General features: G+C 45.5%; 1 protein-coding gene across 1 annotated transcript; it reads left to right on the top strand.

Annotated features, from left to right (window-relative positions):
* The first annotated feature begins 248 nt into the window (after positions 1-248).
* Positions 249-23022, top strand: LOC136579836 (pinopsin-like). Its single transcript, XM_066579889.1, has 4 exons — positions 249-600; positions 15877-16205; positions 21100-21333; positions 22581-23022. The coding sequence occupies exons 1-4, from the start codon at positions 249-251 to the stop codon at positions 22794-22796; spliced, it is 1131 nt and encodes a 376-aa protein (XP_066435986.1). The 3' UTR covers positions 22797-23022.
* Positions 23023-24504: the final 1482 nt, after the last annotated feature.

The raw sequence follows: 24504 nt of genomic DNA, 5'->3' as shown, positions 1-24504 counted from the left end.
AGATGCCAAGTGAAGTTAAAGGCATTAATTAAAAATATGCTGGCCAACAACAGCCAGTCTAAATAGTGGGATAATTTCTGATCCGAGTCCAAAGCTTGCTCCCCAGGTGACTGTACGTGGATGTAATATTGCTGAGCAGATCCTCTTGCTGCCAGCAGGGGGAGCTCGCGCACACCCTGGAGTCCTGGCTGCAGCCTTATCCCTGGATCCCTGTATTCTGCTGGAGCAGAGGGTGATGATCAGTGGAGATGCTGCCTGTCCTGGGCATGCTGAATGACTCTGCAGTGCAGAACCTCAGCCTGGGGGACAGCAGGGGCTCCCCAACAGCTGGGCTCAGCAGGACAGCTCTGAATGTGGTGGCTGTGTGCCTGGGCTGCATCATGGTGCTGGGGTCACTCTACAACTTTCTGGTGCTGCTGATCTTTGTGAAGTTTGAAGCAGTGAGGACTCCCATTAATATGATCCTGCTGAACATCAGTGTCAGTGACTTGCTGGTCTGCATCTTTGGGACCCCATTCAGCTTTGCAGCCAGTGTGTCTGGTGGGTGGCTGATAGGACAGCAGGGATGTAAGTGGTATGGCTTCTGCAACTCCTTGTTTGGTGAGTAACCTGGGATTTCTTTTGCAGGTGTAGCAGAGATGAGTTCTTCACATGTAATATTGATGAGGTCAACTACTTTTTCTAAGGTTATATCTGTGGTTTTGCATAAGACCTACTTCTTCATGTTAGGTGCTCAAAAGAACTACCCTGTTTCCCTGAAAATAAGACATTGCATGATTTTCCAGAATTTTTGAGGATGCAAAATGATTTTTCAGGCTTTTTGAGGATGCTTGAAATATAAGCCCTACTCCAAAATTAAGCCCTGCTAACAGTTAATTAAAAAAGTCAATTTAAATAGTGTCCAGGCAGCTATACATGTAAAAAAAAGTTAAACCTTTTTGAACAAAAATTAATATAAGACACTGTCTTATTTTTGGGGAAACACGGTAGTTTAGTGACACATTCATCTCTGTTACATTGTAACTTACTATCTACGTGATGCTGATTATTGCGTAACCTGGGATTTCATCAGCAGCGCACTCACCTACTCTTCCAGAATGTCCCGAAATAAAAGGAGACCTTCCTGACTCTTGGTGGAACAGGCAAGTATCCAGTATAGCTGGAAGTCTGTAGCCATCCACTAGGGGTCACTAGTGGATTACCGCATACTGGACACCCCACCACAGTGCTGTTATATTGGGGGTACTGTGCTGAGAGATCTCTGGCTGGCTGTTATGTGGGATAAGATTTTTAAAGGCTACATTGTGTTTGTATCCACAGGGCTACTGCGGCTATCATTACGGGGGCATCATGGTGTGACCCATGTAGTTGCACAAGGTTCTGTCCAGCAGCTTGTAGGGGTGGCATCAGGCAGATATGGGCTGCAGGCAATCACCCCCCTTAGGTCCATTGGGTTATATTATCTTCAACCTCCTGTAGAAGTGTTTTCTGGAGTTACATGAATCATGCTCCTCCTGGCTCTATCCTCTCTTCTGATATTTCGAGATGCCAGTGAAGGCCCATCGACCACACACTCGCTTAGTTCCACTGTTGTACTTATGTTATGAGCTTGGTTCTGGTATTGTATTTATTTCATATGGTTGGTTTGTGCTGTATTTATGTACTGAGCTTGGTTCCTGTTTTACTTAAAGGGGTTGTCCCGCGGCAGCAAGTGGGGTTAAGTACTTCTGTATGGCCATATTAATGCACTTTGTAATATACATCGTGCATTAAATATGAGCCATACAGAAGTTATACACTTACCCCCTCTGGTGCTGGCGTCCCCGTCTCTTCTTCTCTGATCGCCGCAACAGTCGCGCTTGCGCAGAGAAAAACCATCTCCTGGAGGCTCCGGGCTCACGAGCTGCATCCTGGCTCTTCCCCCCTCTCAGCGTCATCGCGTAGCTCCGCCCCCGTCACATGGTGCCGATCAGCCAATGGGGTGGCTATAATCGGCAGTGGAACGCAGACAGCAGAAGAACATCCACAGTGCACCATGGGAGAAGACCCGCGGTGCACTGTGGGAGAAGACCAGCGGCAGCCATCTTGGACAGAAGATTTTTTAAAGTTGTTGAACGGGGATTCAGGTAAGGGAATTTTTTTTTTTTTACTAACACATGGCAGCGTTTTTCCTTTACAGGTACTGGGGGACTGGGCAAAAAAAAAATTTTAGCTTTCGGCGCGGGACAACCCCTTTAAGGTATAAGCTTGATTCTTATACAGTATTTATATTATGAGCTTGGTTCCGGTGCTGTACATACAAAGCTTGGTTCTGGTGCTGTATTTATGCACTGAGCTTGGTGCGTGTTATATTTATGATATGGGCTTGGTCCTGGTACAGTATTTATGTTATGAGCTTGATTCTGGTGCTGCATGTACAAATCTTGGTTCTGGTGCTGTATTTATGTATTGAGCTTGGTTCGTGTTGTATTTATGATACAAGCATGGTTCTTGTACAGTATGTATTCCCTAGTGTTCTGGTGAGGATATGTTGCGGTCTTGCTGCTTTCTACACAAGCAGAATGCAGACAGACTGCATATCAGTGCAATTTATATAGTTTTTTCCTTATGGTGGGCACCAAAACACATTCCACACAGGGTGCCATCTAACGTAACCCTTTGCAATCCAATTTTGGATTCAGGGTTTCCTAGGGGGCTTTCTCTTTCTGCCCTTATACAATGGCACCATCTGGTGGCTAGAGCCAGTACTTGCGGAATCTGACATGCTGGAAAGGCCCCCGACAACAGACCAGCCAGTAACATACAGTAAGAATACCCTGCCGGATGTCTTCTGACATCGGAGCTGTACAGCCTTCAATCAGAATGTCTTTAGACGTCAGACAGTGGATTGGAAAGGGTTAAGGCCATTATGACTAGCAATGTTATGGAGTTACTGCGGCTGGTCCCCTCAGGAAATATAGTCCACATGAGGCTAAAAACAACTTTACAACTTGACCTCACTTTTCTAGACGTTTTCCTTTTTTTGGGTGAGGATATCACTATCACCAAGTTTGAATGTGTCTTTTTAAGATGTTACTATGGTTGATTTTGGATGAAGATAATATGGCTGACATTATGGGGTGTTTTTAAGGGAGCACTATTTCTGAACCTGCTTTGGGCATACTGGGAGTATCATTAGGAGGGCACCATGACTGGCAATGTTACAGGGGCGCTATAGCCAGATCTCTTATAGGTGACTTGTGGCTGACTCTGTAATGGGGGCACTGTGGCAGGCATGATAAGAGAGGTGGTCTGGATTAATGGGGTTGTGGCCAGAGTCTTTTGGGGCTGAGGTTTATGTCTGAGCACTTTTCTATAGGTTTTAGACTGGAGTGCAGGTAAACCTGAATAAACAGGTGTATGACTTAGGATAGCTTTACATGGTACGACTATTGGCCTATCGTTCAAAACGGCGAATTCAAACAATAGTCGCTCAGTGTAAACACGGCCGCCAACAGGGTGATGAGCGATACGTTGGCAGTCGTTTCATTTCAGGTTACTGTTGCCTCTCAATCAAGTCGTCTGGGGTAAAGTCACAGTTGTTCGAATTTGAACGACTTGTGAATTAATCTGCATGGAGATCCCTCCGCTGAACCATACTTTGGTGAACAACTAGTAAACAATCATCGCACTGTGGAAAAGTTTTCTTTTCCTTAATCATGTAACTTTTATTGAAAGTTTTAGATTACACAGAAATACAGAAACAAGACAAACCCCCAACCCTAAAACCCAACAGAGTCCATCATCACCTGCCCAGTGTAAGCCAGAACAGGCTGCTTATTCCAAATCCCTACACACCATAGCATTAGACCTGAAGATACAGAACTTGTATGTTGTTCTAACTTATCATATTATTTATGTATTCAGATCGGAGCCTGATCCCTTCCCATCCCGCCAATTCCCAGGGGAGTCCCAAAAGGGAACAGACGATCTTGAAACAAGTCAGGTGATGACAAGCTGGATTTGTCTAGTGTAAAAACTTTCAAACAACTGTTGTTCTGTTAGGCCAGCTACCTGTGTCTGCCACCCTTTTGCTCTTCCGGGCAGAGTCGCTCTGTTCCCTCTGTATGAATGTACTCTTTGCTTCTTGCTACTTTATGTCAGCGCTGAAGGAGTTAACCCTTCTTAGTGCTCATAGCCCAGCAGCAGCTTAAATAGTAATTACCCTCCTATTTAAGTGAGCTGGGGATCCTGCCTCTTTGCCTGAGTGTTGGTGTGAGTTTGCCTCAGTCACCCAGTATAGGTCTCCTGTCTGTACTTATCTCTTTATACGGTTTGTCTGCTGCCAGATCCTGTCTCTGACTTATTGTCTGTTCTTATTCTGTACTTGTATCTGTATCCTGTATGTATTTGCTGTCTTCCTGTCTTTGCATCTTTCCTGGTTTGTTTTGCTTCTGCTGCCATCACATGTCCTCTACCTTGCTAATGTGTCTGCACCATTTCCTGTCTCGTTTTTTGTTCTTGTGCCTGCTCTGTTACCTACCCGTTTGCTCTGTGTCGGTCCTGTCTCTGCCCCTGTTCCTGTCCGTACATCCTGCTTGTTTGCACAGTGCTTGCACCAATGCTTCTGACCCCCAAGGGTCAACTGTCAAACACACAAAGACGACTCCAATAAGGAGCTGTTGGGTTGTGCTGCTGGGACCTGTAGTACTATGGTTTCTAGCAGCACAAGCGCACAGGTGCAGCATGATTGTGCTGGCTGGGTGTGGTGATCTCCTGCTAGCCAATCCCCTGGGTCTTTGCTCACATATATTCCCAGCTCCGGTCAGTGTCTGCTTGGTGTCCAGAGTGATCAGTCATGTATCCTTGTCCGTTGCAGCTTGCTGTGAGTTTGGTATTTCATGTCCATTGTTACATTTATTTTCTGTCAGTTTTATCTATAAAATTGTCTTAAGTCATACTAAACCTTTTGAGTGTTCTCAAAATAAGTGCAGTGAGCAGGTAGAAAAGATAAAGGAAGATGGCAAGAAATGACCAAGTCTTCAAAATCGCTTCAAGGGCTCAGTAAGAGAACTGCTGTGAAAGGGGTATCAGAGATAATCAGCTCTACCCCAAATTATTTGTTATCAGGTCCCTTCTATTTTACCTAATTTATATCTGGTTAGACCGATAGATCGCTGATGGATATAGACGCAGGAAACTTGACAGGGGTGTGGGGGAACAATAGCACTAAAAACAATTAAGGTTGGGGTATCCTATAAATGTAGAGGTACTAACAATGTATTAAGGGAGTCCATAAAGAGCCCATCCAGGTCTAACTGATAGAAACCAGGAAAGCTGCACTCACTAACAGTGTTCCCAACCCAGCACTGACGGGCTTTGAACCAGTCCTCTAACTCAACCCAGCCAGTGCCTGCGAGTACTAGCCTATAATGTTAATACATAGACTAGACTTACTCAGGAACTAATAACTCTAATGCCTCTGCTACATTACTGCTCAACGGTTTGCACTAGTACTAAACTAGATCATCTGGAGCAATCTGTATATTTGGCTATGCCGTCCAGCCCGGATGGTAGACTAGTGGCAAAACCATAACTGGTCTGCATGAGTCTAATCTGGGGCATAACTATAGGGGATGCAGGGGATGCGGTTGCACCCGGGCCCAGGAGCCTTAGGGGGCCCATAAGGCCTCTCTTCTCCATATAGGGAGCCCAGTACTATGAATAAAGCATTATAGTTGGGGGCCCTGTTACAGGTTTTGCATTGGGGCCCAGAAGCTTCAAGTTATGTCTCTGTGCAGCATGGTTTAGGTATGGGTACGGGTACAGGTATCGGGGGGGGCCCCAGCTCACCTTTTGCATCAGGGCCCCTGAGCCTTTACTTACGCCCCTGAGTCTAATGCTCCCATAAGACGAGCTGATTCTCCTTTGAACAAGCGAGTGACGTCACCGCTAACTCTTTCTCACTCGTGCGGCCCGCTTAGACAGGCAAATGCATGATTGGCTCGTTCAAACGAGAATCATTCAGAATCGGTCAGCCTCTGTATAAGTGAATGAAGGATTGACTGATCGCGTTTTTAACCGAACGATAAGTGAATGAGCCGACGGTGATGTTTATTTCTGCAGAAACTGAATGACGAATTAAAAGCAAAGATTTAGACCGAACGATTATCATTCACTTTTGCTCATTTGAACGATCTTTTGACTTGGGGCTTCTACCCACTAGCGTCTTTTTTTTTTTTTTCCAATGCTGCGATATTGCTGCATTTTTTTCAATGGAACTTTCTAATGTTAAAATCTTATCAAAATCGCAAAAACGCAAACTTGCAATTTTTATGTGATTTTTAACATTAGAAATTCCCAATAAAAAAAAACTCAGCGATATCGCAGCGTTAGAAAAAACGGGTGGAAGCCCTGACACCGATGAAAAGAGATTTTGCTATTGCGAGTAAAACATGTTATTCACATGAAATCGAGTGCGCTAAATCCGAATCTGAAGTCTAAATTCCCCTAGCATGTCTAGATCTTACGTTGCAGACCAACTACAGTTTGGGGACAGCTTGGTAGATTGGCCCATATATTGATGCAGGGCAACATTATGATTGTTGCACCATTACCTGCATCATGCCTTCCAGCGCCTCGTTTGTAACACCTCCTGGCAGCAGTGGCTTCCTGCCGCATCCGGGTGCGTCTGAGCATGTCAGTGAGCTGATGCCAGCAGTTGCCAGGCCTATGTAATGCGGGATGGGCCAAGCATGAGCTTCTAGTTGACAATACTGATCTCTTATATAGCTAGTGTGTCTGTTTTAGCCTACAGATGAGCAGGCAGAGCTGGGAACCATCCAGACAATGTCCGCTACATTTGTGGTAAATACACCCCATGCGTTTAGTGCAGAGACCCGCCAAAGGGAGTAAAGATTGCTTATAAGTATTATCATGGGTATAAAGTTGGAGATCAAGACAAAAGATGGGAACTAGAGATAAGCGAGCATGCTCGTTAAAGGCTGATGCTCGAGAGAGCACCATGCGGGGGGGGGGGGGGGATGGAGGAGGGGAGAGTGCGCATGGTGCTCAGACTTAAGCTGCTTACTTGAAAAGACCGATGCTCTCTCGAGCATCAGCCTTTAACGAGCGTGCTCGCTCATCTCCAATGGGCACCTCACATCTGCTGCACCGTGTGCTACCCTGGCCCCAGACGGGCTCAATGGCAAGAGGAAGGCAATGCCGTTTGCTGTGACTATGATTTGGTGTGAACCGAAAGATCATCCCGAGGACGGCTATTTCTGCATGATTAACGTTGCTGGATTTTCCAATAAGAACAAGTCAAAAGTTGCTTCTCCTGATTGTGAGTCTGCTGTGAAGCCGGGGCCACATGACGCTGAGAATACAGTGCCAATGCCACCTGCGTCTTGTGCTTCTGATGGGGGATCATGAGGATGCTGCTGGCGCAAGTTAGGAACCAGAATCTGAAGAGGGTAAGCCCCACCTGCTGAGCCAATCTGGTGAGAGAACGGTCTTTATCAAAAAAGATAGTTAGCCTCCAGATTACGGCAAAGGAATTTACTACAAAAATATACAACAATTTCACACTTTCGTGACCGTCGTGCATACATCATATTACAAGCTGGTAAATGCTGCCATTTGTTTCTGTACTGACGTGAATGGCCTTATGCTGGAGCTGGATTGCCGCTATGTATCTGAGCAGTGGAGATTATATATTGACTCTGGCAAAGCTAGCCTGAAAGCTAAATTGCTGCACGATGGCAACAAAAAGCCTTCTGTCCCCATTGCTCATCCTGTGGGAATGAAAGAAATCTATGAGCCAATGGAACTCCTTTTGAAGCTGATCAACTATTCAACTCCTAACTGGAACCTTTGCGGTGACCTGAGGGTTGTGGTGCTCCTGTTGGGTCTACAGTCAGGGTACACAACACATGGGCTTTCTGTGCCAATGGAACAGTTGTGATGTCAGCAATTATTACAAAGTGGCGCAGCAGCCGTCCAGAGTTCAGCACACTGTTGGCAGATACAATGTGCCACATGCATCGCTGGTTGATCTAATGAAAGAGTACCTGCCACCACTTTACATGAAGCTGGGCCTAATGGAAAACTTTGTCATGGCTATGGATCATGAAGGAAATGGTTTCCAGTATCTGAGGGACAAGTTTGGGAAACCAAATTGGAAGCCAAACTAAAAGCAGGAGTTTTGGTTGGTTCTGAAATCCACAAATGAATGCACAATAACGCATTCAGATACAAATTGAGCACGCTTGAACTCACCGCTTGGGATGCATTAGTGGTAGTTCTGCAAAACTTTCTTGGCAACCATCGGACTGAGAACCACGCTGAACTTCTAAGCAACATGTTAGCAGCATAACATCAGTTTCTTGGGTCTGTATGAACAGCCAATGACACATTGTATAACTTCAGAACCCGACGTCCGAGGCAAAATCCGACTACAGATTTGGACTCTACACACTCGGTTTAGTATAGGGCACATGAGATACCCCAAGTAGCAGACAGAAATATGTTTTCTGTGATCCGATATTATTGTTCCACCTAAAAGCACCATAACTGTCCTTTTACACTCAATGATTGTCGGGCGCTTAAAGGGGTCCTCTAAGTTGTAGCTTATCAGTAAAACCCCTTCTGCATGCAGTAACGTAACAAATAGACATGTACTCTCCTCACTCCCCCTGTGCTGTTCCAGGTCTCCCCTTTGATGTCACATTTATCGGCTGCCCCAATCTGTTTACAGGACGTCACTGGAGCTGCAGTTGATGACCGCTCCATGCTTGATCCTTGAGCATGATCAGCTGTAGCGTCTGTGGCATCCTGTAAACCGGGCAGGACTGCAGCCTGTATACAAACACAGGTGCGGGGGACCGAGCAGCAGCGGGGCACACAGCGGAGAGAGGTGAGTATATGTCTATTTGTTACATTACTGCATGCAGAAGGGGTTTTAGCCATAAGCTGCTCCTTTAAAGGGGGTTTCCAGGAATTCAAAATTAATGGTATATGCTTCATAGGGTGCAAACATGTAATTTCTCTATCTACACAGCCCCTATTGGACAAACCATCAGGAGTTTTGGCCTCCAATACCACCTGTATGCTGATGACACCCAGCTATACACCTCTTCCTGTGACATCTCTGCACCTTTCCTCCAGAATGCCACCGACTGTCTGTCCGCTGTCTCTAACACCATGTCCTCTCTCTACCTAAAACTAAACCTCTCTAAAACGGACTTACTGGTATTTTCACCCTCCACTAACCGACCTCATCCTGACATCTCCATCTCAGTGTGTGGCGCCACCATAACTCCTAGACAACATGCCCGCTTCCTTGGGGTCATATTCAACTCCGATCTCTCCTTCACCCCCAACTTCCAATCTCTCGCCCGAACATGTCAGCTGCACCTCAAGAATATCGCAAGAATCCGCTCTTTTCTCACCATAGACACGGTAAAAACACTTACTGTTGCCCTCATCCACTCCCGGCTCGATTATTGCAACTCGCTGTTGATAGGCCCCCTGCACCAGACTCTACCCTCTCCAATCCATCCTGAATACGGCAGCCAGGCTCATCTTCCTGCCCAGCCGCTACTCGGACGCCTCTGCCCTGTGCCAGTCACTGCACTGGCTGCCCGTCAAATACAGAATTAAATTTAAACTCACTACCCTCATCCACAAAGCCCTCCACAGCGCAGCGCCACCTTATATTGCCTCCCTCATCTCAATCCATCACCCAGCCCGGGCTCTCCGCTAGGCAAACAAAACTAGACTGAGCGCCCCTTTAATTCGAGCTTCTCATTCCCGCCTCCAAGACTTCTCCAGAGCAGCACCGGTCCTCTGGAACGCATTATCAAAGGCTACCCGAGCAATCCAGGACTCGCAGAACTTCAGGCGTGCTCTAAAAACGCACCTCTTCAGGGAGGCATACCGCATTCCCTAAACAAACCCCTCTGTACTCCGCCTGATAACATGCTCCCTGACCTACTGACTGCAATCCCTGCTAGCCATCATAAACCGCTCCTGCAGTCATACTGATTCTGCCGTCACACGGCTAAATGTCTGACCATTGTCTGTGTATATCATCCCTCACTCTCCACCCCGCCATACCGTGCACATCTCCAGCCCCTTTACCTTCTGTATCCCCCCATTATCTGTAGTATGTAAGCTCGTTGGAGCAGGACCCTCACCCCTATTGTTTCCATCAACTGATTACTTTGTAACCGTGGTTCTGTAATTTTCTGTACTTTTGTCTTTCTGTATCCCCCATCTATGTAAGCGCTGCGGAATATGTTGGCGCTATACAAATAAAGATTATTATTATAATGCTATAACTTGTTTTGCAGAGCTTCAGAGATAAGACTTTTCCTGGGGTCCCCACCCCTGCCTGCTTCTCCATTAGTATCCAATGGTTACGTCCGCTGTTTTACTGGTCAGGCATGCTCAGTGCTTTCTCATTCTGTAATGACAACAGTTTATACAGTTGTAAATGCCCACCTGTCAGTAACTGGCAGTGGGGCATTGTGGGAGATGTAGTTTTTGTACTCCCTGGAAAGCAGCGGTGGCGGGGGTCGGCAAAAAAGGTACTGCGGTTCAGTTTAGATGGATGTTTGGACTAATGGTAATAAGTCGAAATGTTAAGGAAATTTTGAAAATTTCGCCCAGTCACCAGTACATCCCTTTAACCCCTTAACCTCATAGGACACACAAGACCCCGCTCCATGCAAGGCAGGTGCCAGTTGTCTGTGGTAGTAGACACCAACTCTCAACAGCCGCAATTAGCCCTGACACTGATCATGGCTGTTAACCCTCTAAATGCCCCGATCGTTGTTTGTGGGTCCCATGCAGCCACCCTGCGATGAGATCACAGAGTGCCATTTGATTGCCATGGCATTCAGGGGCCTTCTGAAGGCTCCCAGGGCTCCCATAATAAATGCCTATCATAGACTGCCTGTCAAATGCAGTATAATGTAATACCATGGTATTACACAATACTGCATGAGCAATCAAATAATCGCAAGTTCAAGTCCCCCCATGGGGACCAAAAAGAAAAAATAAAAAAATTAGTAAAAAAAAGTTTTATAATTTATTGGAAAAAATAAAGGAAGTAAAAAAAAACAAAAAACCTTTCCCATATTAATAATAAAGATGTAAAATATATTTGCAATTGACGGATCTTTAAAAGTCTAATCTATCAAAATAACTAGAGATGAGCGAGCGTACTCGGTTCGGGTGTTTTTGAACTCGAGCACCGCTTTTTCCGAGTAACTCACTACTCAGACGAAAAGATTCGGGGGGCGCCGGGGGTGAGCAAGGGGGGGGGGAGAGAGAGAGCTCCCCCCTGTTCCCTACTGCTACCCCCCGCTCCACCACGCCGCCACCCGGCGCCCCCCGAATCTTTTCGTCCGAGTAGTGAGTTATTTGGAAAAAACGGTGCTCGAGTCCAAAAACACCCGAACCGAGTACGCTCGCTCATTATTTGGCACGCTCAATAACACATTATTTATCCAGCACAGTGAACGCCACACAACACCAGAATTGCACTTTTTGGATTACCCCATCTTCAAGGAAAGAATTAAAAAGCGATCAAAAAGTGAAATGGATTCCAAAATGATACCAGCAGAAACTATAAGACGTCCTGCAAGAAATGAGCCTTCGTACAACTGTGTCAATCGAAAAATAAAAAAGTTATGGTGGTCAGATGATGGCGGCAGAAAATAATTACATTTTTTAAAAAGATATTCAATTTTTTAATAGTACAGCAAAAGTAAAACTATATAAATTTGGTATTGTTGTAATGGTACTGTCCCACAGAATAAAGTTATCATGTCATGTTTGCTGTAGTTGTAGGACCCCAGAGTTGGGGTCCCACAGCACTTTTATAGCTACCTCGTATGGAGTGTGTATGTGTATGTGTATGTGTATGTGTACTAATGTTTAGTTATATGTATTGACCTTAAGGTTGACCTTCGGTTTCACTCATAGTTCTATAGACTTGTCTCTTTATTTCATCACCACTAAAAATGCAATCACTCAAAGGCACTGGCGTCACGCCGAACTTACACTAATCACCAACTACATTCGCCAAGAGTCTCATTGAAATCCCACCTACTGTACCCGACACCATTTTAGGCAGAGTAGCCACCACTGTGACCAAGCTACAGTTGACGCACCCACTTGGGCTATGCCTGCCAACTCCTGCTCGCTGCCCAGTATGTACACCATAGAAACAAGACCTTTCCCCCCAAAGATGCCAGAATTTAGTTTTTTTTCCATTTCACTCCACTTAGAATTTTTCTTACGTTTTTCAGTACATTATATGAAAAATTAAATAGTACCATTGAAAAATACAACTCGTCAAAAACAACGAGCCCTCAGACAGCGACGTCAATCGAAAAATAAAAGTTTCGATTTTTTTTGGAATGTGAGGAGGAAAAATTGAAAATGAAAAGAAAAATAGGGCCGCATCCTTAAAGGGCAAGCGTCCGTCAGGAACGATGATCACTGAAGGAATGGAGACGGAGCGGGCTGGAGATCGCCGATGCCCACCCTTCTCCATTCGCAGTAAGCAGGCCGTCGTTCATTGATGAGTGACTGCCTGTTTATGCCTGCAGAAACTGAAGAATAGGCAAATCGTTCGCCGTTCAGTCGCTGCCAGCATTTACACTGAACGAATATCATTCAGATTCGCCCAATCCAGCGACAATCTGAATGATAATCATTCCATGTAAAGGCCGAAGCTGCAGAGAGGGCTCTAAACAATCGGCTTTAGTGCGGTTTAGCAGAGTTTGTGAGATCACATGATCACGTGATCGCCTGATCAGCTGTTAGATTATCGGACTATTTCAGAATAATATGTTTAATTGCATTTTTATTCATCTGTGAAGTGTTGACGTTAAAATAATGTATCATTCTAGACAATCTCATGTGAAGCCTACGTTACGATGCCTTCACATCTGTGGCGCAGGTTCAGTTTTCCTGCTCCCTTCGGGGAGCAGGTAAAGGGAATCCCCTGGCTGAAAAAAACTGCTTTATGATGGAAATGAGCAGCGTTGAAGGGACTACATTGACTATAATGGGTTCCGTTTGGCGCAGCTGGCGAGCATTCTACTGGAAAAAAGTCCTGAACGCAGCGTTATTTCTTCCGGTATTTTGGACATAATCTCCAGTGGCGCCTCCGGTGCGCGCAGCACTTTTCCTTCTATCTAAAAGCCGGGCTGCTGAGCAGAAACTGATTGGACCTCATTATAGTCAATGGGGTTGGTTCGGCGCTGTTTGGTTCCATCATAAAAGGGATCCATTCGGCCGGCGGATTCCCCTTACCGGCTCCCTGAACGAAGCAGAAAAACGGAACGAGCGCAGATGTGAAAGTGGCTTCAGTTGGGAAAACTTTACATAAGTCCTATGGAGATATTTATGGCTAAGAATCTATTATGCGCGTTATATAACACGGCCGAAGCTAAAGAGCCAGCAAATCAAGGAAAATGCCACAAGGGATTACATGCATGATGTGGCCGACCTATTGGTCATCCGTGTGCGCAGGCATTCTCGCTAATTCTGGCTTTATGAGAAAATTGTAGATGGAGCGTTGTAGCGTTAACCGTCTCCAGCCTTACTAACTGGCTGAGGACTGATGTGCAGTTGGGAGAGTCCTGGTCTCCATGACCGGTCCCTCAAGTAGCCCTCAGCGGGCCGTATAGTATTTGGGCTTTCACCCTCTAGCATTTTTTTTATCGCTGCGTTTTTTTAATGGGACTTACTAATGTTAAAACTGCATCTGGGATTGCTGTAAATGGTCGTGTGTCATGGTGCGACACAGCTTCAGAATGGCGCGGCGGCGGAGCAATAAAACATTTTCATCTTGTGGCGTCTCTCACTTACATTTACATCAGTTCCTCATTTGTTCCTCCTGGCAGCAGTAAGGCACCCAGCGTCTTCATCACTTCTTTACATAACGATCAGCCTCTTTTATCGCTTCTCATTACCGCCGTCTGGCTGCTAAATACATCATCATCTTGAATTCAACATGCCATGTGCCTGACTGCGCCATTACAGCTCATCAGTATTACACTCTACTATTAACCCTTTATGCCTAATGTTAGAACACACATTATCACACTGCACAGGACATTTCCCACTTAACCTTAACCCTCGCAAGGCCTTGCATTCCAACTCTGTGGCACCATTATTTCACCCATTTCGCGAGCATCTCATTACATTCCCGTGGGTCCATTTTCCCCCACCCTGGTCAGGGATTTAATCTCATAGGGTGCTGGGGGTAGTAGTCCACCCACAACTCACTAACAAACTTTTTCGCTGTCCGCTTCACATCTGCAGTGTCAGTGACGATCCGTCTGCACCGCCAACACGGTGACCGGCCATGTGGGGAGGAAGCCTCCATCTGGCACAATGGCGCAAACAGGAAGCCTTCATATAGTTCTGAATATTTATTTTCGGCCTCACATCAGCGTACGTGTTTTCAGTCTGTGATGTACACATTGTACGTAGGTGTATTTGGTGTGCATGCATTTTTTCCATACGCGCAGAAGGCCCAATTGACGTTGTTATTTTCTTAAACTCCTGTCAACATGCATAAGAACGCAGTGAATACGCACAAACTGTTTATTCGCTACATTGTAACGCTATCCCATAGACTTTGAGGGCTTATTCAGACGAACGTGAATTTCTCACGGCCGCATAAACGGACAAAACAAAATCACTGATTTCAGTAGGATTTTAGTGGTTTCGTTTTCACTATCAGGATTCTCGGCCGTTAATTGTGCGGGTGAGAATAGATAGGACCCGCCCCATCCTTCACACGTAGTGAATACGAAACCGTATAACGGGACAAAACGAAACCTCTGATCTCTCCGGGATTTTAGTGGTTTCCTTTTCACCACCCCTTATCCCGCCTGTGATATGTATGTACACCCAGGTGAGATGGGACCTGCCCTGTCTATCCTGCATGTAGTAAACTATGTGGGGGAGATCGGGCAGCCCTTGACTTGCCACCTCTTTTATCAAACTCCTACGTTCTCGCTCGGAGTTTAATCTGCCAGCGAAGGGGAAGGGATTCCCCTCGTTCAGGTGCAACTATGCTCCATGCCTCCCAGCGTAATTGCACCTGCGCTCGCCTGAATCCGCCCTCATACTGTATTACACATATAAAAAATACACACATAGTAAGGACTGAAAGTACGCCCTTGTGAATGAGCCCCTATATACTGGAGCCTCCGTTCAGCATCGTTTCATCGCCAATGGGTTGACCCTCGCCATCTGCCATCACACCTCCTCTACTTGGCTTTGCAGAGTCTTGTGACCATTGTTCTATAGCAGTGCGCCGGCGTTACACTGAAGAAGTAAAGGCCTTTACGTACCGCTGTAGCGTTTATTTGCGTTTTTACAATTAGAATTTCATCAATGATTGGCGAAAATATAAAACCCTTTTAACCCTTTCCAATCCAGTGTCTGACCTCTGAAGACATTATGATTTAAGGCTGTACAGCTCTGATGTTGGAAGATGTTCGTCAGGGTTCTCTTACTGTATATTGCCAGCCTCTCTGCTGTCGGAGCCTATCCAACGTGTCACCTCATGCAGTACTGGCTTTAGCCAGCAGATAGCGATGTTGTATAACGGCAGAAAAAGAGTAAGCCCCCTAGGAAAACCAGGCTACAAATTGGATTGGAAAGGGTTAATGTTTAGCAAACACATTACATATTAGCATATTTACAGGGCTAGCACTTGTTCTGCTTCCAAGTGAAGACCATTGGGGTCTTAGCAGTGAGTGTCATGTAACCACAGAGTCGGTGTACAGAAATGATTTCTGTATTTCCGTTGTACTTTCAGAGTTCAGTCTGCAGCCTCATCATATATGTTTTTTCTTCTAGGCATCGTCTCCCTGGTCTCTCTCTCCATGCTGTCCTATGAACGTTACCTTGCAGTGCTCAAGTATGCAAAAGTTGATGCCTCCAACTACAAAAATGCCTGGATTTGTATTGTGGGATCTTGGGTCTATTCTCTCTCCTGGACCGTTCCTCCCCTTTTTGGCTGGAGCAGTTATGGACTTGAAAGCTCGCGTACCACCTGTTCAGTAGTATGGCACTCCAGATCACCCAACAACGTATCATACATTGTGTGCCTCTTCCTGTTCTGCCTGGTCTTTCCTCTGCTGGTCATGATGTTCAGTTATGGCCGTATTGTTCGAATAATCCAAGGGGTAAGTTCACCTTAAACTCTGATTATTTACCTGCCCAGATTCATGCTTCTGGTTACTATTCGAAACTAATAACTACTGATTTAAAAAGTTGTTCCATGAAGTCCATGAAGATATGCATGTGCCCTATTAAGGTCTGTGGATGTCTTAGAGGTTGTCCCCCATTTAGCAGACTCAAGCTGTCCATGTAATACATGAATGGCCATACAGCTGAAGGTCACCATGTAATATCGCATTTCCCCTGTATGTTTGGCTGGACGTGGCTCCTCTGGCAAAATCAACTGCTTGCTTAGGTGTCCCAGGAGCCAATCCCAGGGCTGGGACAAGGTGGTTTGGCGACTTAGGCAGGTTAGGCAAATTGCTTCCTCCCCTCCCGCAACCCTCAGAATCAATTTAAAAAAAACCTTTACACTCTAATGATGGAGATTAAACACATTTTAAAAGAAACAATCCAGGTAGAGTGAATATTTAATCTGATGATTCACTTTACTTTTCTTTTCCATTCAGCCCAGGACATCCTGGCAATTTCTCTCCAAGACTGCAGAATTTGCTGCTGAACCGTGTTTTGTCTAGGGCAGTGATTCCCAACCGGGGTGCCGCGAGAGGCTGCCAGGGGTGCCACAGCCCTCCAGCTGGGTACTAGTGTATTGTGTCACCACCGGAAGTTAGAGTGGTGACATAATACAGCAGTTTTGACAAATGTTAAGGCCCACAGCTTCTGATTGGCTGGGGGCGTGTTTAATCCAGAGAGCCGGTGGTATCACAGAGCCGGGGACGCATAACAGAAGAGCCAGCAGGCGGATTGGCTGCCTGCCTGACAGAGCCGGCGGCTGGGACACACTGAGCGCGGGACTGCAGGGAGGAGGTAAGTAAATAGGTTGGGGGGGGGTTAATGTTTTTCCTGGGGCTACTGTAGGGTTAATATTACTGCCGGGGCCACAATAGGGGTCGCTATTGCTTCCGGGGCCGCAATAGGGGTCGCTATTACTGCTGGGGCCACAATAAGGGTCGCTATTACTGCCGGGCCGCAATAGGGGTCGCTATTACAACCGGGGCCGCAATAGGGGTCGCTATTACAACCGGGGCCGCAATAGGGGTCGCTATTACAACCGGGGCCGCAATAGGGGTCGCTATTACAACCGGGGCCGCAATAGGGGTCGCTATTACAACCAGGGCCGCAATAAGGTCGCTATTACAACCGGGGCTTCTATTAGTGCTGGGGCCGCAATAGGTGGCCACAATTACTGCTGGGGATGCAATAGGGGTCCGCAATAACTGCTGGGGCCGCTATTACTGCCGGGGATGCAATAGGGGACTGCAATTACTGCCAAGGCCCCAATAATGGTCACCTATTACTGTTGGGGCTGCAATAATGGTCACCTATTACTGCCGAGCCACAATATTGGTCACCTATTACTGCCGCGCCACATTAATAGTCACCTTTTACTGCCGGGGTGACAATAATTACTAACGAGGCCACTGTGGGGATCCCTATTACTGGGGCCACCAGCATGGGGGGGGGGGGGGACAGGGGGAGGGGACACTATTACTACACGGGGCGGAATAGTTGTGGAATTAATAGCAGCTGTAGCAGCAAAGTGGATGAGATTTTGAAAATCATCCACACGGTGTGGAAACAATCTGTACAATACCCGTGCGGATATTGAGATGTGGTGCAGGATTTAACTCCACAACATGTTAATTTTAAATATAATGTATATCAGTAGGCCATCCGCTGCTCTTCCCTGTGTTTTTTTTTTTTAACAGCCCTGTCCTTTTTATAATGATGGATGTAAAAATCATGTCGTAATCAGCCACACCCTAGCCACGCCCCTGGCCATACCATAGCCACACCCTGGTGCTTTTTAAAAATTTTTGGTGCATCTACTAGTTGTCCTGGCCCTTCTACATATTCACCTTATTTACAAGTGCGGTTCACTTCTTTCATAAATATGGCGTAGATTACCTCTATCGGGAACCAGTGTAAAACGCCTTTATTGATCAATAACCCCTATGGCTTTAATCCTCTATGGGCTGTATGGTGCCATAGCCTCTACGAGGTCTCTGAAGTCTGGGATGGGTATCTGGATCTAGCTGATTCACAGGCATTGTTCAGTTTCTGTAATTTAGGAAGCACTCTGGGGGGTTTGCAGACCACTGAAGCAAGAACTAATGAAGTTGTCATATTCTTGGAGCTATTCCACGTTGGCAATCTTTCGAGATGCTGTGAATAGTTCTCCTTGGTAAAAAACTCTAAAAGGAAATGACTGCTTTTAAGAAACCTGCGCTGCTCCGAGGTGTCGCGGCTTGTGCCTGGGGACCTGATGAGTGACAGGAGGACATGGTGAGCACAGAGCGGGTCAATGGTTTCACATCATTTTTCCAAATTTTGAGCTGTCTTATCAGCTTGATAGTCGGGCTCGTAGACTTGGCATCCTTGCTTGGTGACCAGCTCTGACACATCATTGAACTTGGGCTTTTATCTTAGCTACTCAAGATCAGAACAGGTTGGGGTTGTTTGCTCTTATATTGGAAGTGACTTGAGTAGGTTGTTTTTGGTGCAGTATGTTTTGTCAAGGGGATGGGCCCTACAACTAGAGCAGATGTAAGTGAATCCCTTGTTACAACCGTCTGCCACTCATGTAACAGAAAACGTCCTTCCAGAGGAACAAATCTGTCTATAGTTCTTCTCTCAACTGAGAAGTGAATAACATTGTATCAAGTCTGCTGCATGACACATTGATTGATACATTGTAGCAAACGGAGGTCCCGTTCACATCATCGTTGGAGGTTCAGTTTGAAATCTCAGCGCACATGTCCTGCATATTTGCACATGCAAAAAACACGCAAGCATGCTCCCTTTGATTTCAATGGCCAGTTCAGTTTAAAATAGGCTAATTGGTAATACACACCAAAATAGGACACACACCAAAATAGGTCACATTCTACACATATACAGCACTGCTACACCCACATTATACATTCGCACAACACACACAGCTCTGCAAAATACACACTATACAACTCTGCTACATATGCATCATTCACATACGCGCATACAGCTCTGCTACATGTACACACAGGCATACAGCTCTGCTGCATGCACACACAGGCATACAGCTCTGCTGCATGCACACACGGGCATACAGCTCTGCTGCATGCACACACGGGCATACAGCTCTGCTACATGCATACACGGGCATACAGCTCTGCTACATGCATACACGGGCATACAGCTCTGCTACATGCATACACGGGCATACAGCTCTGCTACATGCACACACAGGCATACAGCTCTGCTACATGCACACACAGGCATACAGCTCTGCTACATGCACACACAGGCATACAGCTCTGCTACATGCACTCACAGGCATACAGCTCTGCTACATGCACTCACAGGCATACAGCTCTGCTACATGCACTCACAGGCATACAGCTCTGCTACATGCACTCACAGGCATACAGCTCTGCTACATGCACTCACAGGCATACAGCTCTGCTACATGCACTCACAGGCATACAGCTCTGCTACATGCACTCACAGGCATACAGCTCTGCTACATGCACTCACAGGCATACAGCTCTGCTACATGCACACACAGGCATACAGCTCTGCTACATGCACACACAGGCATACAGCTCTGCTACATGCACACACAGGCATACAGCTCTGCTACATGCACACACAGGCATACAGCTCTGCTACATGCACACACAGGCATACAGCTCTGCTACATGCACACACAGGCATACAGCTCTGCTACATGCACACACAGGCATACAGCTCTGCTACATGCACACACAGGCATACAGCTCTGCTACATGCACACACAGGCATACAGCTCTGCTACATGCACACACAGGCATACAGCTCTGCTACATGCACACACAGGCATACAGCTCTGCTACATGCACACACAGGCATACAGCTCTGCTACATGCACACACAGGCATACAGCTCTGCTACATGCACACACAGGCATACAGCTCTGCTACATGCACACACAGGCATACAGCTCTGCTACATGCACACACAGGCCTACAGCTCTGCTACACGCACATACAGGCAAGCAGCTCTGCTACATGCACACACACATCTGCAGTTGGCATGTTAAACACTGATATAACTCCTGAGGCTAGTTTCACACGGACAATCATAATATCGCTGTGAGAAAATCCCCTCGCAACATCGCAGATGGGAATGAAACCATTGAAGAGCATGGGTTTCATAATTTGGTGTTTTCACTCACTCTCGCACTGTGCAAAAACCGCACTACTTTATCGCCTGTGTGAAAATGGCCTATAACATAGACTTGGCTAGAGATGATAGGACTATAAAGACATATCAGGCAGTCTATGCCCTTAATACGGAGCACTATTTTTTTTCATTTTCCCACCCGCTCAGCAGCTAAGGATCCAATCTCTCTACACTTGCATAGAACTTCCATTCAAGTCAATAGGAGCCATTTACAAACTCTTAGGCATCAGATCCTCTAGTGGTGGAGTCGCAGGACATTTAAAAGGTGAGTATCTACTCTCTGGAAAATGTTTAAAAAGTCTCTGATAACCAACATTTGATCATTTAAAGGGATATCTACAGCCGCCACTAGAGGGAGCTTACTGAATACTGATTTATTATTTAAGTCAATGTTCATCTTCATTGTTGATGTAACAAAGTTGCGACTTTCCCTGTTTTTGGTGGCACCCAGTAAGTAAGTGCCAGGTGAATATCCCCCCTGTAGAATGATGCCAGCAGACTAGAGTCAATGCTTCTGGTGGCTGAGTTAATAAGGATCTATTCAACACAAATCTTTCACCTAAACGTAAGCATGTGGGGTCTACACGTCACATGGTATTGCTTTCGATATATTTACATCACTCTGTTTTTCCACAGATGTGCAGGATTAACCTAACAGCGGCTCAGAAGAGGGAGCACCACTTATTATTCATGGTGATGTGCATGGTCACCTGCTATTTGTTCTGCTGGCTACCTTATGGATTAGTGTCCTTGATCACAACGTTTGGAAAGCCCGGAACGGTCTCGCCCACGATCAGCATCATACCATCCATTCTCGCCAAGAGCAGCACTGTTATTAACCCCCTAATTTATATTTTTATGAATAAACAGGTAAGAGCTCAGAGGTTATATATATCATTTTTGTAATAGATATTCTTTAAAGATTTCTCTCTTCTGGAGGGGGGATTCAGATTCCCTGCAGCTGGAATGCTTGCAAAGGGATTTTTTTGTGGTTTCCATAGGAGATAATCACCAGAAGTAATCAATCACCATAGGATCTTTTGAAAGATTCTATAGTAAATACTAATTACTACAGACAGAGAGCCTAAATTCATGCTGAAAGGTTGTCTGGGACTTTACTATTGATGACTTATCCTCAGGGTTGATTGTTGGAGATCCACTGCTCCGGATTCCCACTGATCAGCTGATAGCCCAGTGCGCTCTCTGTACAGATAGTGCTGGAAGTAGACAGCTCTGTCCATAGTGCAGTGGCCCGGGTTGGTATTGCAGACATAGCTCTCCTTGAATTTAATGGGAAATGTGTTGTACCAACCTGGACAACTGCAATGTTGACAGCACTAACAGTAGGAACAAGGGATAGGGCACGTTGAAGTCCAACACCAGAGTAAAGTCAAGAGGCCCTCATACACATTCGATAATCATAGAAGTAGGCAGGTTTAGTTAACATTTATGTAATCTGTATAGGCCATTCTCTTTTTAAGCACGATGCTAGGTAATTCTGAATTAATAGAGAAGGATCTACAATTCAGAGCCCGCATCTATTAGTCAGAACAGAGAGCAGCTACGAAGAGCATCTTTTGTTCTGGGAGTACCCAACATGGGCTTGTATTACACAAACAGCTCATTGATCTCAATGAACACAATGTAATACTAAATTTCTCCAGTGGTGGGATTGCAAATGAATGGAACACTTATTGCTAAGGGAATGTGATAGGCTTACCTAAAGAGGTGTGTTATTAGGACATGCTCCTAGCTGTGTGTGGATATTGTTGATTAACCTGATTGCCCAGGGTAGCGCATTCCAGAGAACTGGTGCAGCTCAGAAAAAATCTTTGAGATGGGAGTGGGAGATCTGGATTAGAGAGGAACTTAGTTCAAGCTCATTAGTAGAATGAAGAGCGCAGTTGGGTGATAAACAGAAATGAGAGAGGAGATATAGAGGAGTGCAGCACGGTGGAGAGCTTTATACATGAGAGTGATGAGTTTAATGGTATTGTGTAGTGGATGGGCAACCAGTGTAGTGATCGGCACAGATCGGACGCATTAATGTATCATATACTATTTTGTACTTCGGTTTATTTTTCATCTTCCTTACTTTCCGTTACTTTGTATTTCAGTTCTACAGGTGTTTTCTGTCCATCTTGAAGTGTGAATCAGAAACACATAACAGTGACTTCACATTCAATTCAAGACACTCCAGAGAGCTGCATATGAAAGAAAATGGAAGTATCCAACATAGGATTAACCAGTCATTTCCAAGAAAGGACACCATGTCTTCTGCTGCAAAGCAACAGAAATTCACTCTTGTAGTTCATCACATAGATTATAGATGAACGTTCATGCCAAACCACCTGCTATTTAATTACAGAAGTGATGCGTAAATCAATAGCAACAAATGTAAAAGGACAACGGAGGTAAGAGAAGAACTGTGTGACTAGAGTGCCTGAGTGGCCGTCATTACATGAGACGTCCGTGTGGGACCATTATCATTGCTGCGAGTCCTAGGAGTTTGAGGTTTATTATCACAGTCCTGTAACTGTCCATATACTTTTACAAGTAGAGATGAGCGAGCGTACTCGGTAAGGCCATATACTCGAGAGAGCATTGCCTTTTTCGAGTACCTGCTGGCTCGTCTTTGAAGATTCAGGGGGGGGGGGGGGGCAGGGGTGGCGCGGGGCAGCGAGGGGGAGCGGGGAGGAGAGTAAGAGAGATCCCTCTCTCTCTCTCCCTCATGATCCCCTCTGCAACCCCCCGCTCACCCCCGCGGCCCCTTCGAATCTTCAGGGACGAGCCGTCAGGTACTTGAAAAAGGCGATGCTCTCTCAAGTATATCATCTTACCGAGTATGCTCGCTCATCTCCATTTACAAGGTAGTTTTCTTTGTAACGTTATATACGGTGGTGCTTGAAAGTTTGTGAACTATTTAGAACTTTCCTTATTTCTGCTTTGACCTAAAACTAAATCCGATTTTCACAAGTCCTAAAGGAAGATAAAAAGAAACAAATCAAACAAATGAGTCAAAATATTAGACTTGGTCATTTACGTACTGAGGAAAATGATCCAATATCATGTTTGGGTGACTAAAGTATGTCATAAGGAGAAATGTCCAGCATAGATGAGGCGCATCAGGCTTTATTATAGGATTTTAAAGGTAAGCTAATGCATAAAGCCGTATTAGTGGTGGCTGAAATGGACTAGGCATTGGCTTGCTTTTTTAGAATTGTAATATAAATCTTGAAGTTTTATGCTCCTCGTTTACGCTGGATATTGTTCCTTCTTGGATTGTTTGGAGCGGAGTCCTGGTGTGTTCATTTGAGGAACTGCTTCCTTGGAGAAGACTAATCCTTGACATTTTCCAAAAGTATGTGACCCTTTGCTTTCAGTATCTGGTGTAACTGCACATTGGCTTGTAAGAATTTTAGCCCATTCCTACGTACGAAACAGCTTCAACTCTGTTATGTTGGGTGGTTTCCTCCCATTTACTGCTCTCTTCAGGTCTTTCACAACATTTCTATAGGATTACGATCAGGACTTTGACTTGGCCATTCCAAAATTAAGTTTATTTTTCATTAACCATACTATTGTAGAAAGACTTGCGTGCTTTGGGTTGTTGTCTTGCTACATGACCCACATTCTATTGAGATTCAGCTCGAGGACGGATGTCTTGACATATCCCTTAAGAATTTGCTGGTATAATTCAGAATTCATTGTTCCATCAATGATGGGAAGCCATCCTGGCCCAGATACAGCAAATTAGGCCCAAACCATGGTAGGACCTTTTTATGCTGCAATGCAATGTCTTACTTTCTCCAAAAATAATGCTTATCGTTTCAGCCAAAAAGCTCTATTTTGGTCTCATCCGTTCACAAAACATCCTTCCAATCGCCTTCTGGCTTGTCCCGGTGATTTTTAGCAAATTGTAGACGGGCAGCAATGTTCTTTTTGGAGAGCAGCGTCTTTTTCCTTGCAGTCCTGTCATGCACACCATTGTTGTTCACTGTCTCCTGATGGTGGACTCCTGAACATTACCATTAGTTAATA

Source organism: Eleutherodactylus coqui, chromosome 10 (assembly GCF_035609145.1).
Source record: "Eleutherodactylus coqui strain aEleCoq1 chromosome 10, aEleCoq1.hap1, whole genome shotgun sequence".
Classification (NCBI taxonomy): Eukaryota; Metazoa; Chordata; class Amphibia; order Anura; family Eleutherodactylidae; genus Eleutherodactylus; species Eleutherodactylus coqui.
The sequence above is the reverse complement of the archived record's forward strand: the minus strand, read 5'-3'. Positions and strand labels throughout refer to the sequence as shown.

Bases quoted from the DNA above. Each gene is read 5' to 3' on its own strand.
- LOC136579836 (XM_066579889.1), top strand. From the start codon at position 249: ATGCTGCCTGTCCTGGGCATGCTGAATGACTCTGCAGTGCAGAACCTC. The intron at 16,206-21,099 runs GTAAGTTCACCT...GTTTTTCCACAG, and splicing joins TTGTTCGAATAATCCAAGGG to ATGTGCAGGATTAACCTAAC. The intron at 21,334-22,580 runs GTAAGAGCTCAG...TTTGTATTTCAG, and splicing joins ATATTTTTATGAATAAACAG to TTCTACAGGTGTTTTCTGTC.